The 16,983-nt window shown below is 42.6% G+C and overlaps 1 protein-coding gene across 5 annotated transcripts in view; it reads right to left on the bottom strand.

Moving 5' to 3' along the window:
• Positions 1-16,983, bottom strand: part of CENPC (centromere protein C) — a 1,046,742-nt gene that overhangs the window by 582,174 nt on the left and 447,585 nt on the right. For 4 of the 5 annotated variants that reach the window (XM_085636507.1, XM_085636508.1, XM_085636511.1 and 1 more), the window contains 2 exons: positions 14,612-14,893; positions 3,996-4,283 (listed from right to left, as the gene is read on the bottom strand). In XM_085636507.1, coding sequence (XP_085492633.1) covers positions 3,996-4,283; positions 14,612-14,893 — 570 coding nt within the window. The remainder of the gene's footprint in view (positions 1-3,995; positions 4,284-14,611; positions 14,894-16,983) is intronic. The other variant, XM_085636509.1, reaches the window with a different exon arrangement.

Below are 16,983 nucleotides of genomic sequence, written 5' to 3' on the forward strand. Positions count from 1 at the left end.
ATGGTAATGTTCCTCGATGTTTCGTTGTTGTACTTGCTTGTTTCTCTTGCAGTAATTCCTTATAATTTCTTGTGCGTGCGTAAGCAAATCTTGGTTGCTGGGAAAAGATCCCTTGAAAATCATCTTCAGTTGTTAGTAGTGGCCAATGTCTCAATATAACCTTTTTGATTTTATAGCTTCTTGTAGAACATTTGGAAACAAATACCTGTCTTTGTTCTTCACTTTTTTGTTTGTGTGCTAGTAATTTTTTACGTTCCAAGTTTTGAACTCGATCTTTAGCTATATTTAAGATGTCATCTGGATATCCTCTTTGTTTGAAATTTTCTATTGTTGAGGTTGTATGTTCTGAGTAAAATTGTTCCGTGGATGTTATTCTTCTGATAAGTAACAAATGAGAGAATGGCAGGTGCTTCTTCAATGACGGCTGATGAAAACTGGTGTAGTGCAAAAAATTATTCCGGTCAGTAGATTTTGTGTGTACTCTGGTTGTTATTGTTCCGTTGTGGTTTATAATTAATACGTCCAAGAAGGATATTTCATGCTTGTGAATTGTGGATGTGAAACTAATCCTTTTATTTACTTGGCTGAGCTTATCAATTGCGATTGTAAGTTCTGTTTCTGTTCCTCTCCAAAGAATGAAAATATCATCAATGTACCGTTTGTACATGATGAGGTTCTGGTTCCAATCAGACTGATTTAACAGATGATCAAGTTCGAATCGGTGCATGAAAATGTTGGCATAAGCTGGTGCAGCGCAATTTCCCATGGACGTTCCCGAACATTGAGTAAAGAATTGTTCTTGCCATTTGAAATAACTATGAAATAACGGGAAATGTAGCAATTTCATCAAAAATACTTTTAATGGGCAGCTCACCTGGCAGCCATTAATCATGGCACTTACAGACAGGTGGGTGATCCGGGCTACACGATGGATCGTTGGGTGCTATCTGAAGGGAACTATAACCGAGCGCGCTATTCAAGCACCGGAAAACACCGCCTAACCGGACCAACCAAGCAATCGGTGCAGGTTAGGAAGGCGGCGAACAGAAGTATGGGGTGGGATCGTAGGGTGACCCTGGCTACTCCATTATGGGATTCAGAGCTGTTTGGGAATCTGTGGTCAACCAAAGGCTTCGACAAGTAGGACCTTATAGGCATTTCAAAAATAGGCGACCTATGGAAAAAGGGTGGGGTCATGCCATTTTCAGCCCTACAACAGGAATATGAGCTTGCTCCTACAGAATACTTTATCAGTGAAGAAGTTGGCAAGAAGCGAACAAGTCAGTCACGCTTTGCAATCCTGTCTCCAGAAGGGAGAGACCCACTCCCCCCCTCCCCCCTCCCCCCCCCCCAACTCCTCACCTCTTGAGGACAGACTCCTTGAAGGCTACTTACCAACGAAGGCCATTTCATTCACCTACAAAAAGTTAGTGAATCACTCTGGAGATCCCCTGTTGAAACTGTGGGAAAAGTGGGAAAGGGATGGCATAATACTTGACGATGAAGACTGGGCAATAGTGGTAGCTTCACCACGGGAGGTAGCCATTGCAGCAAGGCTGAGGTTAGTACAACTCAAAATCTTGCACCGGATCTACATTACGGGACCCTGTATGGTGCAAATGGGAAGAGCAGCGGATGACAAATGTAGAAGGGGATGTGGGAGTTTAGGCATGTTCCTCCATATTCTGTGGGAATGCGTATTTGTGCAGAAGTACTGGAAGAAGATACATGAGGTGATGGGTGAAGTGTTAACACATGCAGTCCCTCTGGAGGCTAAGAGATGTCTCCTGAATGAATGGGAGCCCACAGATCTAAACAACACACGCACTTCCTGGGTTACGTTGGGGCTGATGTTGGCGAAACGTAACATCGCTCAGAAATGGGGGGCATCACAGACACCTGCGGTCTCCGCATGGAAGAGGGATATGGATTGGTGCATGTTTCGTGAAAAATATATGTGGCTAGGTAATGTCCCCAAAAAATGGTCCCGCATTTGGAACGACTGGAATGAATATAGAGGGAACATTTGTACTCCACCACTGACACCAACTCAAGATGATTCATTGTAGACTTGATACGAGTTGCCAATTGTTACGAGATTGAGCACTGTTGTCTGGGTAAGAGCCTTGTCATGACAAGACATGAGAATGTACTGCGTTCTGCCTTGTGATGTTGATTCCTATTGTTCATAAAAAGATTTTTTTATCTTCATCTTTATCCATGTGCACAATAAAAAGACTCTACTGCTGATAAACCCTGTTCGTGGGGAATAGAAGTATAAAGTGACTTTACGTCAATGGTACATAAAATCATTTCTCTTGTGTAATATGGTTTAAATTCTTCCAAAATGTTTAAGAAGCTGGTAGTGTCCTTGATGTAAGTAGAAATTTGTTGGACTATTGGCTGCAGATGTTTATCAATATATTTTCCAACTGGTTCGTGGATTGAATTTACAGTAGAAACAATTGGTCGAAATGGGGGTGCGGTTGCATTTTTATGGATCTTGGGGATCATATATATATATATATATATATATATATATATACGGAACAGCTGGGTTAGTTTTAATAAGATATTCTTTTTCTTTTCTTCCAATTGTTCCATGCTCTATAGCTCTATCTATGATCCTTGTTAAGATCTGTAAAAAATCCTTTGTAGGGTCTGTGTCGATTCGCATATATGTATCAGTGTCATTGACGTGTTCATTGACATTATTGAGCTAAAAATCAGTATCCATAATTACCAAGGCCCCGCCTTTGTCTGCCTGTCCAATGGTAATAAGTTTCTTAGTAGCCAGTTGTTGCAATGCTTTTCTTTCATTTTGGGTGTTGTTGGTAACTTTGGATCTGGGTTGTTTGAAAATTCTTTACACATCCTTCAAAAGAACTTTTCCAAATGCATCCAACACTTTATGACTCACTGGTGGTAGAAATTTGATTTTATTTCGTAACCCTAATAGGGTGCCCTGTTTTGATTCTTCTGGTATCTCCACTACGTTGGTAAAGTAGTGTCTTAAAAGTAGTGACCTTAAAAATTTGTATACACAAATTTGTGTTTCCAAAAGGTTGGAGTGGTAGGTCGGAACATATGAAGTACCTTTTTGTAGTTTTTGAATTTGGAACTCAGTTATTCGTTGTTAAGAAATGTTCATCACTAAGGTTTCTGGCTTCTCGTGTTTTTGACTACTGTGTCCTGTGTAGGTGGTCTTCTTTGGTTTCCCCCTCCGGGTTCTTCTTGTTTTCTGGTGCCTCTCTCTAAAAAAGGAGCACTAGTTGATGGATGTACTTCTGTATTCCCGGATATCGAAGGATCCGATCTTTCTGTCCTCAAGTAATTCACATCTTGGGGTGCTCTTCTTCTATGTTGAGAGTCATCAGATGATGACGAGTCGTCTGTTTATCTACCTGTATTTGGTTTCTGTTGTCGTCTGCGGGCATAAATATCAGCCCAGTTGAAGACTTCTCCAAGATTGTAATCTGTGGTATCACATTTGAATTTTCTTATTTTTTGATCATTAATCTCTTTGGTGTAGCTCTCAAGTTGTTTGTTAATATCTACTAATTCTTGGTCCCACTCGTCTTTGGTCATTGCAGTGCTCAATTCCTGTTTCAATTGATTTGCTTCTTTGTTGAGGTCCTCTATAAGTTTGGCCAATTCTTATATTATCAATAATATTAAGTCCTTTATGAATGTTACCTATTTTATCATTTGTTTTCAGATATTAAATCCCCTAATGAAGGGTTAAGCCCGAAATGCATTGGACAGAAATGAATGAATCATTGTACAAGTCAGGTATACCATGAATAAAATAGTACTGAACTGAATCAAAAATAAAATATAAACTTATGAACAATACACGGAAATTATCATTGAAATTCATTTGAAGGAGTGCCTGTTGGGGACGCTACTCTTGCGGGAGAGAACGCCTGTGGAATTCCTCTAGAAAGTGACACTTTACAACACTTACAGAAAACAAGGATACATTAATAGCTTACTTGCTGAAAGATGCCGATTCTGTTTCCCGGACGCCCTTGTCTTTGCTTTAACTGAAGAGATTAATAAATCCTGCTCTGGATTTGCAGCAGCCATGCAAGTCGATGCAGATTTGACTCCGAGTTCTCGTTTGGAAACAGAGGAAGGAGGTTTAACCTCATTTTGAGATGGATATGGCTGAAGGGCTGGCGTTTTTTCCCTACCATCACTGAGTGGCAAAGTCAGATGATTCATTTCCAAAATTCCTTTCTCTGATCCATCAGTCGCTTGATTTTTGCTTAGTTGCTTTTCTGCAAAGGAAATGGTGCATTAATTGAAGCAAAGTTGGTGTTACTAGTCTTTCAAGTCAAATTTCCTTCCAATGTATTCATTGACATTTGGCCAGGGTTCTAGATTCCATGCAATACGACTATGAAAATAAATTAGAAATGTAGTAATTTGAAATGGAGGCAAAAGGCAGGAAGAGAAAATAAAAAGGCCAAATTAAATGATTTTTTTTTTTTTTAAACAAACAGTTTCACTATTTAATCTGAATGCTCTTTCATGAATGTCTAGGTAATTTATTCTAGAATGCTTTTTTGTTAAGCCAATTTCTCTGTCTCACTGCAGATTTCACTCTGTTGCAGGCTTATCAGCTCAGCTCTTAGCATGCTCATTGTCCATCAGGTCATATCTCGATTGGACATACGAGCGAAATGAAAGCAAGTGCACAAAATAGAGAAACAATCATAGAACATCAAAGAACCTATTTGACAGACTAAGCAAAATCAGGCAGACAGATTATACCAAAATGACTAAAAAGCGGTGAAAACGGTACTGAAATAATTTAATTGGCTACCTTACACAAGGCATTTATTGACCGAAAACAGGGATGTGGAATTCCTATAGCCCGACGCCCAGGACATATTGTTTGGGGTCAAGGGCAACAAGTTTTCATGTGTATTGTGTCCTTGGGTCAAGTAGGCCCAACCCCCTGCAGCACAAACTCTTGGGCTGACAGTTTGAAGTACCACATTATGGATCAGGGAGGGCACTATCTGCAGTTAAGGTAATATTTTTGTCCATATGTTAATGCTGTTCAAACTTGTATTTATGGTTCATTAATTGAAAGCCTTCATTATTAGGGTGAGCACTCTAAGTAAATGCTGTAAGCTCTGACTGCACTGCTGACAGTAGTTCCAGGATAAAAATGTATACACACGTTTTCAAAGTTTAGCAATATGAGGCTATGTATAATGCTCCCAGAATGCTCTCTGATTTGATGCAAATATTTGCAGAAACTTGAAAGCAAGATTGATGATTCTTTGTTTTCAAAATAAAATCTTCATTAAAAAAATGAAAGCAGGAAAAACACATTTTGCTAAACTACTGTAAAATGTCAGGTACCATTTCTTTGCAGCATCATTTTGTAACATGTGTTGGTGCATGCTAGTATTTCCCCAAAAATATTCATAATGGAAAATCAGTGTCACCTGTTTCAATAAGATTATGGGAAACAAAAATAAACAAGCATTGGCAAAGCGAGTAGGTCTGAAATTGGTGGTCAGCTTTTTAGTTTTGTCTATGTGTGACTTGCTTTGGCATGGATTTTGTAAAACCTTATTGGTGTGGAAGCTGCCGGGCCCTCACCATTATACCAAACATTGACAAAAGCAAAAATTGTGTTTGGTCTCAAAAAGCACACACTGCCACAGTAGTTACTGGCACTGAACAAAACTACTTAGTGTGCCGATACGCTCCTTGGGAAAGAGCAGAATGTTGTCACTCACAGTGAAGCGAGCCGATACAGAGAGAGAGACATAATTTAAATAAACGCAAAAGCTTATGGTCAACACCAGACCAAATTAGGGGCCCAATTATTAAAGAAAGTCTCAAAAGTGCACCCATTGTATATGCCAATGCATTAAGTGCAGCTATACGGCTTTCATGAATTCCCAAGAATTTACAGAAGTAGGAAAGAAATAGTACTCCTAGAAAAATGTGTGAACTGCATTTTAGCATTAGCAAATATGCATGTGTAGATTTGCTCATACGAAAATCTGAGTGTTTGCATGTTCACTTTCCCTCCAACCACATTTTTCCCAACTCTGGAAGGAGGTTTATGTCTACCATTGCCAGGAGTATATTTCCAACATTTCACAGTATTGGGAAAAAATTAGAGAAGAGTTGTTGAAAACCCTTAAAACATGCAAGTTAGTAGGCTGGCACAGACTAAAAAAGAGGAGTGGACCTGCACACCTGTGTTTAAAATCGAGAAAAACTTGTGTAAAAAGATAAAGTGATGTTAATCTTTTTATAGCGTGCTATTATGTGTTAGGGTTTGAGCCCAAAACCCTATCTCTATTGAAGCTCTCGGAAAGGAATGGAGTGATCCAGACCTACATAATGCACAGCTGAACCAACTCAAAGAGTTTGCAAATAACAGTTTTAGTTTAATCAATATTCAAAAAACAATAAGTTCCATGTTCTCTTTCCTGTAATATAAGACAGTGTCTATCTAACACTCATCTGTCACGATAGATCACAAAGCGTTCATGCATAAAGTAATTTCATGTTGTTCACAATAGTATGCACAATTGATGAGAAATCAAAATGAAAACATTTAGAGTTCATTTAGGAAACACAATCCCAATGCATTTCGGGTTTTCATAACCCTTCTTCACGTGCCGGTAAAGTGTTTTTACTGGCACGTTCACAGACCTTTTTTTAGCCCCTCTCACTCTTACACGATTTAATCGATTCTCACTCACAGTGCCCCGCACGGGTGTCCATGATTGGAATAATTTTCCTTTCTTGTTTTGTTTTTCACACACGTTCACGGTTGACATCTTTTGTAAGAGCTTCATAAGGGATAACAGGTATTACGCTCATCCAATATGGAAAAGAGCATCTTTTGATGTCTACACACAGCACTTACGATACTAACTTTTCTTAGAGTGCAAATCCTAGATAAAACAAATGTTAACATATAGTGTATGTTTTCTTGCTTTTTTGTAGTGACTAGAATGCTGGACTGTTTGAAAATATCTTGAATTCAGCTCCCCTGAAGAAGGGTTATGAAAACCCGAAATGCATTGGGATTGTGTTTCCTAAATGAACTCTAATTGTTTTCATTTTGATTTCTCATCAATTGTGCATACTATTGTGAACAACGTGAAATTACTTTATGCATGAACGCTTTGTGATCTATCGTGACAGATATGAGTGTTAGATAGACACTGTCTTATATTACAGGAAAGAGAACCTGGAACTTATTGTTTTTTGAATATTGATTAAACTAAAACTGTTATTTGCAAACTCTTTGAGTTGGTTCAGCTGTGCATTATGTAGGTCTGGATCACTCCATTCCTTTCCGAGAACAGACTAAAAAAGGACATTCCAACCCTGGAACTATTGCTTACCACTACCTTCAGCCCCAGTATGTCGATCTGGGGAACCCTGGCAATATAAGGGGATTGCAAGTATTCAAAAACGACTATGGTATGAGCCCTGGCATAATCAGCGAGGCTATATCAGAGCTGTTATATAATGAGATTGCTGGCAAAATTTGTCGCCGCACTACATGAGACTAAAGGGACAAGTGGATTTTGTTACAGGACAAGTAGATTTATGAAGCAACCTGCCCCATGACAAGTAGATATTTTATTAGATTACACACCCCTGCTAAAAGGTCTGTGCCTCTTACAGACACTGGTACCCTACTACACCCCGGCAAGGTTCCTTTATCAGCCACCTCATATACAAGGACCAATGTGTCAAACAGGCAGGTTCCTGTATTCAGTGACACACATCTGAGGGCAGGGGGCAAACAATTCTGATTGAAGAAACACCTGAAAATTGATATATTTAGGTTGGCTTTGAACCTCAAGTCTGTGGGCTGTCGACTAAAGAGTAACAGATAAAGGACCACTCATTACAGATCCTGCGAGTTCTTACCCTGATCAAGTTCCTGTAATCCTGCCATAAACACATAGCTCAAAGATAATATACACATTTGAATCTGCTCCTTGTTGTGGATGACAGCAGCATCTAGCAGGCTCATGGTATTTTAAGAAAGGTGGGGTGACGAGCTCAATAAAGCCACAGGAACCCTCAATAGGATAGACAGACAAGCGCCAGGCTCGGGATGTTATCAGACCCCACTGTACAAATGTGGGAGTAAGGAATATGATTGCCATTAGTAAGCTATTTGGGGGCAGAGAGGTGGGAGGACCTTCTAAGGGAGTTTGACCAAGCAGACACTTGGGAATTCAAAGAACTTACATTTGCGCCATGCTCTGGCAACTCATGTCCCCAGAGTTGTCCCCCTGGGGCAAGTGACATACCCTTTGTACTGCTTGCACATCCACAGAAAATTCAGTGTGGCACATCCAGGCATGAAACCACAGGAAAAAGGGTGCAACTACAGAACAGCCTGTGTCGGGTAAGCCTATGTCACATTTCAGAACTTGCATTTAGGCAGTCTTACTCCCACTTTAAAAAAAGACAACTAATTTAATATAAGAGGCATATTACAGCCAAGACTGCAGTTTCCCAAATGGCATGTACACAACATCCAATGCATATACCACTGGCGGTGCACAGTATCATGCTGCCCAATGTACGTTTTTGTGCCCCATGGAGTCAAGGCATTTGGATTCACTGTACGGTGGTGATCTATTTTGTTGGAAAGGCTTCACCAACAAACTCTCAGAAGAAGCATGAGATACAAAAATGTAAAAACTTGAATTGTCATGTTCTTTAGGATAGTCCCATCATGTACATACCGATTACATACATTGTGTCCCATCCACACGACATAACAGTCCTAAACACAGGTGACCTTTTACCTAGTAGCTTACTTCTGTCTCTTTGACAACCAGGCTCTCAGTATCCTATCTGAATCCCTGTACCGGACGTACATAAACATGTCCTCGGGCACAGTAGATTTATTCTGCATAAGGGTCACCACTTTTTTCATCCATGGCCAACAGCCAGCTGTGCATGAGTGTTTTTGTTTAGAAAAAGATTAGTGATGGTTTTAAAAACAGAGGAGAATTCCTTTCAGGTTGGACTGAGAATCTGCAGGCTGTTCCTTCGACAGGCAGGCAGAGACCTGACATCCCTTGCGGGGTGCCATCCTCGACGCAGAGACGGGTCCTTCATTCAGAACCATCAGGTGAGGGATTAGTACTTCCCCAGGGGATTCTTGACTCCATTAGGATCTATACTGACATTTACATACACAGGCTTAATCCACATACCTAGGCTAGGTTGATTTAGGTAGGCTACTCACCGTAGGAGTACGTCAATGCTATTATATTATATAATATGTGTTTATTTATCTTATTAGCACTATGGTAGAAATGTACCTACTTTTTACGATATTGGTACTAGCAATTACATTTGTCTGCTCTTGTCTTTTGATTCTCGCAGCTAACATGTTTCATACAAGACTGATGCTTGACCAATAAATAATTATTGAAACCGTTCCGATCATCATTCTATGTGTATTCTGAGAAAAGCAAGCACGAGTGACTGAGCGAAAGATACCGTATTGTTTCCACGATACCGGAGGAATCAGGGTTGTAATGTTCAGTAGTTGCCAGAAACTACAAACACCACTGTAGAATGCAGGGGGGGGGGGTGGTAGTGGCACCGTAGAGCTAGCTGGTCTAGCGGACGACTCAACCTGTGGGGGTGGCCAGAGTCTGTCGGCCCACCAAGCCATGCAAAACACACAGGTCCTGGGGGTCCTAGGAACTACACAACACAATAAGTGAATACAAGCCCAATAGTGTAGAGTTTTTTTGGGGAACTGCCAGGCCCTAAGCAGTTTGCCATGGTTCAAGTAGAGCTACATTAAACGGTAGAACACAGCAGCAAGATTTATGTTGGTATGCTCAATTTGGGCTCCCCAGATGGAAAAGGCAACTCTTGCACCTCCCTGGCTTCGTACAGAATTGGCATATAAATCAAATTTCCTCGGGGGGCACAAGGGCAGAGGAAATAAACTTCAGAGGAAGAATGAAGGTCCTCGCATTCTGAAGGTTTAAATAAATCCCGGCATCTGTGTGATATATGGAGGGCAGGAGTCTACCCTCTGAATTTCATCTTCCTCAAAGCATCTATAATCCAGGCTGAGCCTGTCAAGCACATCTGGAGCAAGATCAAAACATTGTTGAATGCACAAAAAAATCTTGGTCTAGGAAAAGAGGCTGGTCTTCAAAGAAAGCTTTGCTCTAATCGCTAGTCACACTAAGAATTTCCACTCATTTTCAAGGGTGAGACCGCACCAGAGGCAGCTATGAAATTAGAGCTGCAGATGATGTCTTAAGTATTGTTGAAGGCCATCGCAAGAACATTTTGGACAGCTGTGGCATCTGAGGCAGCAGTGCCAAGGCAACCACATACCACAGAAGAGAGAAACAGTAGAGAGAGACTTGAGTCGGATCTGCAGATGGAGGCAGCTAACAATGGATGGGGAAAAATGGTGGATTTGAAAGGGGGGTAGAGGGGCGGTGGGGCGTGTTGGTTGTTTGCAGACAAACATTGTTGCCCTAAACCCAATCAAAGAATTCACAAACTCCCAAATTCACAAAGGTAACTTACAATTTTGAGTACGTTTACACTCTTGTATAAGTTTACTACTTTTCGTTAACATAAAAATATTTTTTTTAGATTTATTTTCATGTTAAATAAACTTTTTTCATTTTTCCCTATACTTTACTATGCAGAGATCTCCGCCCAGACTGTGGAGTCTCCCTATGGGAAACTACAGGGAACATTTTAAAAACATCTAATGTTTTAAGAAGATCTCTTCCAGAAAGGAGGGTCAGGAAAGGAAGTTGGAAATGGAAACTGTCTGAATTATGAGGTAGTCATCTACCACGTTTGGAAAGACGTGTGAGCTAGTAAGGGTACTTTGATGCAAGGTAACAGTATAACGTTCTTTAGTGCTGTGATCCTGAAGTTCACCACTCATTCTGTAAAATGTAATAGCTTCCAGGAATGTCACCCTTCAGACAAATGTTGGAGTTTTGATTAATTTTTTTTTTAAACAAACTTTATTAGGTCACAGAACAAAATGCAGTCAATCCCCGTCCCCCATAGTCCTCCCCCAGCCAAATCAGGACATCTTACAATAAGCACCCCAGCACATAAGCTACATCTGTACAGCATTCACCCCAATAATGTCCGTGCTACTAGGTAGTGCATCCACAGGAGTAATCCACCATGAGTGTGCGAGACAGCCAAAATACCCCCCACCCCATCTCCCAACATCCCCCCCAACGAGCCCCTCCTCCCTACCCACCCACCCAAGCATGTCGCCCGTACTTATCAGAAGTACATGTACATCAAAACCTCAGTCACCACCCGTCGAGTCCGCCTCCCGGCAATCCCAACAGACAGTACCGCAAGAGCAGAGGGGGGAAGCCCTGTATAGTGCACTCAAGGAACCGGGGTCACGTCATCCCCCACCGGATTACCCCCATCCCCCATAACCGAACATTTGAACAAGTCCAGGAGAGCCATCCATGCCCGGGCCCATTCGTGCGATCTTTCATTGTCACTGCGTCGAGCCAAGCACAATCTATAAGTCCCCTCACTTCCCGCCCATTTCTCCATTTCCCTAGCCCACCGTAAGAAATTAGGGCCCTGCCGCGCCTTCCAATGAGAAGTAATCTCCCGCTTGGCCAGGACCAGCCCTAGATCAATAAACCTACTGGTGATCTTAGTCTTTGCTGTATGCGGAAAGCCATGTAGCAAGCAGACCCCCGGGCCTACCTCCAAGTCCCTCTCTGTCACCGTCAGGAGTAGCGTCGCCACTTCCTCCCAAAACCCTCTCACCTGCGGACAGTCCCAGAGCATGTGTAGAAAAGTCGCTCCACTATAACCACATCGGGGGCAAGCATCTGGCCCACCAAAGTACTCAGCTATCTTGTGAGGGGTAAGGTATGCCCTATGAAAGATATAAAACTGTATAAGCTGGAAGCGTGCATTTCGTGTACACTTCCAAGGACGCTCCATGATTTCCTCCCAGTTTTTGTCCGTAAGAGGCGCTCCCAGATCCGCCTCCCACTTGACGCGCAGGGCAGCCAGGGGTCGCCGCATATCACCAGTAATCCGCCTATAAAGGCAAGTCACCGCCTTATAGACACCCGCTCCCATCACTACATACTGACAGGCAAGAGATGTGTCCAGCTCCATCATCCCCTTCCGCCAGTGCTTTCTGACGGCCGCAGTCAAGGCTGCACGGAATAGGAAGTCCCCCCGCGGGAGATCATGCCGCTCCCTAAAGTCGTCAAAAGGTAGCAGGTTACCATCCTCATACAAGTCTCCCAATGTCATAACTCCCGCCTCCTCCCAGGCCAATAACCGGTTCCAGTCTCCCCCGTGGGGTAGCGCCTCACACATTCGCAACGGGATCTCGGGTGCATAGGGAATAATCACACGCGCCCTCCTGGCCAATCGCGCCCAGCATTGTCGAACCACCCTCAAGTCCGGAGGAAGTGAGGCATTCCTCATCGGCACCCGGAGCAGCACGCACGATAATTGGGACCAGCTCGGATCCGCCCCTCCCTGTTCTTCCGGACGCCTGATGTGCCCCGCCACCCACTTCATGAACCACTGGAGCTGCGCAGCATGGTAATAGGACTCCAGGTCCGGCAACGCAAGGCCTCCCTCACTCCTAGGACGCTGTAGAGTAAGCAGCGCTACCCTCCGTCTCCCCGCACCCCAGATGAACCCCGTAATCAACGAGGTCAGCTGAGCAAATAGCTTTCCCGGAATCCAGATTGGAAGAGTCCCAAAGTAATAAAGAAATCTGGGCAAAATCACCATTTTCACTAAGGCGACCCTGCCGGCCACCGACAATGGGAGAGTGCCCCAAAACTCAAAGCAGGTTTTCGCCCCTCTTATCGCTCGCCCCACGTTACCCTCTAACAAATCAGCGGGATCATGATAGATCCTGGTTCCCAAGTAAGGCAAACACCGGGATTCCCATGGGACATCCCCCTGGCGTAGCAACCCCTCCGGGCCCGTGGGAAATAGGCAAGACTTGGTCCAATTCACCCGGAGTGTTGGAGTTTTGATTAATGCACGGGTTTAAAAGTAGGACACATTCATTTAAATATGATAATGTTAACTTTCCAGAATGTAGAAGGCCTTCTCATGGGGGGGAACCATGCTCCTTTGGTCCTTCCGGAAATCTTGGGTCACAAGGACAGTAAAAAAACAGCCTTCAAATGACACTTTATCACAGTACCAGCAGACAAATGTATCTTATATAAAGAAAATCAAAGTCTCCCTTTGGTCAGCTAAAGAAGGAACAGGAGTAATCTTTCTTAAAACGTTCTTGGTTCAACCTGCTTTGCAAAAACCTTATGCAGAATCACATTTACAAGAAGTCATATATAAATCTAGTGGAAGGATAAATGTTGACTATTGCAGTATATTCACAGAAATATAGCAGAATTAGAAGGACATATCACATGTACTCAGGAGCCAGGGTGTCAAACTTACTTATGACAGGCTCGAGAGGAGGAATTACCCCAAAAACCAATTACAAGGCCCAGCAAGCACACACTCCACTGGTAAAGCAGACCTGAATATAAGAACTATATTGGCCAGCTCACAGCCATCACAATGATTGAGTGAAGAGAACTATTAACTGGAAGACGGCTGGAGGCCGGGCGCAAAAAACATTCCAAGGGATAATCTATAATAAACCATGATACTTGCCTTTGAGAGCTTGAAACCCGAAAAAGGGGGCTTGCCTAGCTACACAAAGGAAGGCCACTTTGGAATAGGAGGGGGCAGGACACAAAGCACAGCAACCCGATCACCAATAAAGTAATTGCATCTGTAGTCTGTTCTGTGAGAACAATTATGTTTTACATGTGTATTAAAGCACTTTTCTTTAGGAAAGTAAAGCAATGAATTATACAATCAGTTACTGTTCCTCTAGATGACTTCGGAGTTCTGAGCTCGTACACACCTCAAATCTACCTCCATGAGAAGCCTCTGACTGCTAATTATCACCACAACTGATACTCACAAGTGGTGAAGGGATTGCACTTTAAAGTTTTCCACAGGCATAGTAGGACGGTCCCTGGGACATCAGCTGCTAATAACCCCAGCACACACAGCCAAGACACATAAGCACTGCTTGCCTTGTGACATCCCTCACCCCCCCCCCCCAATCTCTACCTTCCTCCAAATTGGGTCTGACAATATGATTTTTCAGTTCTGCTGGGGACAACTTATCCTTCTACAGAAGCTTCTACCAATGATTTGCATACAAAGGAGGCGTTTAAAATGGGAGCTTCATAAAGCATATTCTTTCTCTTAAAACAAGGAATGAAAGTAACTGGTGACTGATTAATTGGAGTGCAGAGAAAGAGAAGAGGTGGCAAAAGATGGTAACTCAATAAAATGGGGGATGAATGCTCTTAAGATTTTGCTTTATTTCTTCCTTTACTCACTCTGTGTATCAGGAGAATGGGGAAGTCTGGGTTAACAGAGATGACATAGAAATGGGGAATTGAAGATTTACCATGTCTTTAGACTGCATCCCCCTTATAGAAGGTTCCGCTGTACAACACTTACAGAGAATAATAATACACTATGAGCTTACTTGTTGAAACATGCCGATTCCGTTTTCTGGACACCCTTTTCTTTCCCTTAGCTTTAGAGGTTAGCGTATCCTGCTCTGGATTTGCAGCAGCCAAAGTCGATGCAGTTTTGACTCTGCGTCCTTGTTTGGAAACAGAGGAAGGAGGATTAACTTCATTTTGAGATGGATATGGCTCACGGTCTGGCATGTTTTCCCTATCATCACTGATTGGTAAAGGCAGATAATTTGCATCCAAAACTCCTTTCTCTGCACCACCAGCTGCTTGGTTTTTGCTTTGTTTTTCTGGAAAGGAAATGGTGCATTTATTGAAGTAAAGTAGATATAACTTGTCTTTCAGGTCAAATTTTCTTTCAATATATTCATTGGCCAGGGCTCTAGTTTGCATACAATAATACAACTGTGAAAATAAATTTGAAATGGAGGAAAGAGGAAAAAGGTAGCAAGAGAAAATAAAACAGACAAATTAGACGGAGATTTTTTAAAACATTTTTTAAACCTTTATCAGTTTCAGGTTAACCAAAAGTGTAGCTCCTACGACAATAGCCACAATACATAGCGAGCAGCTGAGGGGACAAACCCATACATAGAACAACAAATACATAGGGGTCAATCAACCAGTGACAATGCAGTGAAATATCCCAGACACACTAACAATCACCCCCTAATGAGGGCAAAGGAACTTTAAATGTCTGTCTGTGCTCTCCCAATTGAGGGATTGTCTACCGGAGCTACAAACCTTTTCGCCAGGGCCCTCCATGTGACCAAGTCATTGCCCAGCTTAGTATCCCTCCTGTTCTACTTCATGTGAAGTTTCTCCTCTAAAGCCCACTCCGCTACATCCCTGTCTCAGTGCTCCTCCGATGGGGCACGATGCCCCATCCATGCTAGCCACCCTCCACTGGCCCAGCACCAAAGCCGACTGTAAAAATTAAGCGGAGATTACATTTGTTTGAAAAAAGAAGCAGTTTTACAATTTGATGTGAATGCCTTTTTGTTCGGGTAATTTCTCACTTATCAGCACAGCTACTAGCATACTAATTGTCCATTAGGTCATATCTTGATTTGACATAAGAGCGAAATGAAAATACACAAAAAAGAGAAACAACCTAGAACATCAAAGAACCCAATTCACAGACTGTAGAGACAGTATAATCAGGCAGCCAGATTATACCAAGATAACTAAATAGTGGTGACAACGGTACTGAAATCATTCCATTGGTTCCCATTCACAAGGCATTTATTGACCTAAATGTTCTGTGCTGCTTACAGACACTAGCACCCTACTACACCCCAGAAAGGCCCCTCTATCAGCCACCTCATATCCAAGGGTCAAAGTGACAAAAAGGCAGGTTTCTGTATTCAGTGTCACACATCTGAGGGCAGGGCTTAAACAACTCTGCTACACCTGAAAATAAATACATTTAAGTTGGCTTTGAACCTCGAGTATGTGGGCGATCGACTAAAGAGTAACAAATAAGGGAAAATCCTTACAGCTTTGCTGACTTTTTACCCTTAGCAAGATTCCTTAGTTCTGCCGTAAACACATAGCTAAAAAAACTGTAAAACAAACACTTAAATATGCCTCTTTGTTGTTAATACCAGCCTAATGGTATTTTTAAAAAGATGAGGGCAACTAGCTCAAGTATGACACAGGAACTCTGAATATGGATAGGCAGACAAGCGAGGGGTTGAGGGAGGTTATCAGGCACCACTGTACAAACGTGTGAGTTAGGCCTTGCTTCCACAGAACATCCTGATGGTACTCCAGATTTAGGATAGAACATTAAGGCATCAAAAGTGGGATAAAACCCTAACACAGGTAACCCAGCTAGGGGAAAAGTGATATGCTCAGGGAGACAGGGACTCAGGAATTGTGATTTGATTGGTTAGTGTACAAGTTACTTACCCTCTGTAACAATTTATCTGGTAGAGCCGATTCCAGCCGCCGATTTCCTTAACGTAGAATTATCCCCAGGCGTGCGACTGGATCCTGAAAATCTTTGCCACAGCATCTCTGCGCGCCGGGGGCGGTACCACGCGACCCCACCCTGACGTCGTCGGCGGACGTGATGTCAGTGAGGTCACATAAGTCCCACCCCGGTGCGCTGACGTCAGCTTTCGTCGGTGAACTTTTCCGCGCTACAACAAGGAGCCATCACTAAAAAAACTGTGAGAGTATGGGAACAGTGTGCGAAAAACTAGTGAAACAAAAAGGGAAGAAGCGAATGGTGAGGAACAGCACCATTAGGGACAGCGCCAAGCACTGCGTTACTGAAAGTCATGGAAAGGAAGGAGCAGAGCACTGCTCCGAGAAGCAACCCTGCACAGCGAAGGCAATATCGCCCCTGGAGACAGAAAAACATGTGAAAAAT

This window comes from Triturus cristatus, chromosome 2_1 (genome assembly GCF_964204655.1).
Source record: "Triturus cristatus chromosome 2_1, aTriCri1.1, whole genome shotgun sequence".
Taxonomy (NCBI): Eukaryota; Metazoa; Chordata; class Amphibia; order Caudata; family Salamandridae; genus Triturus; species Triturus cristatus.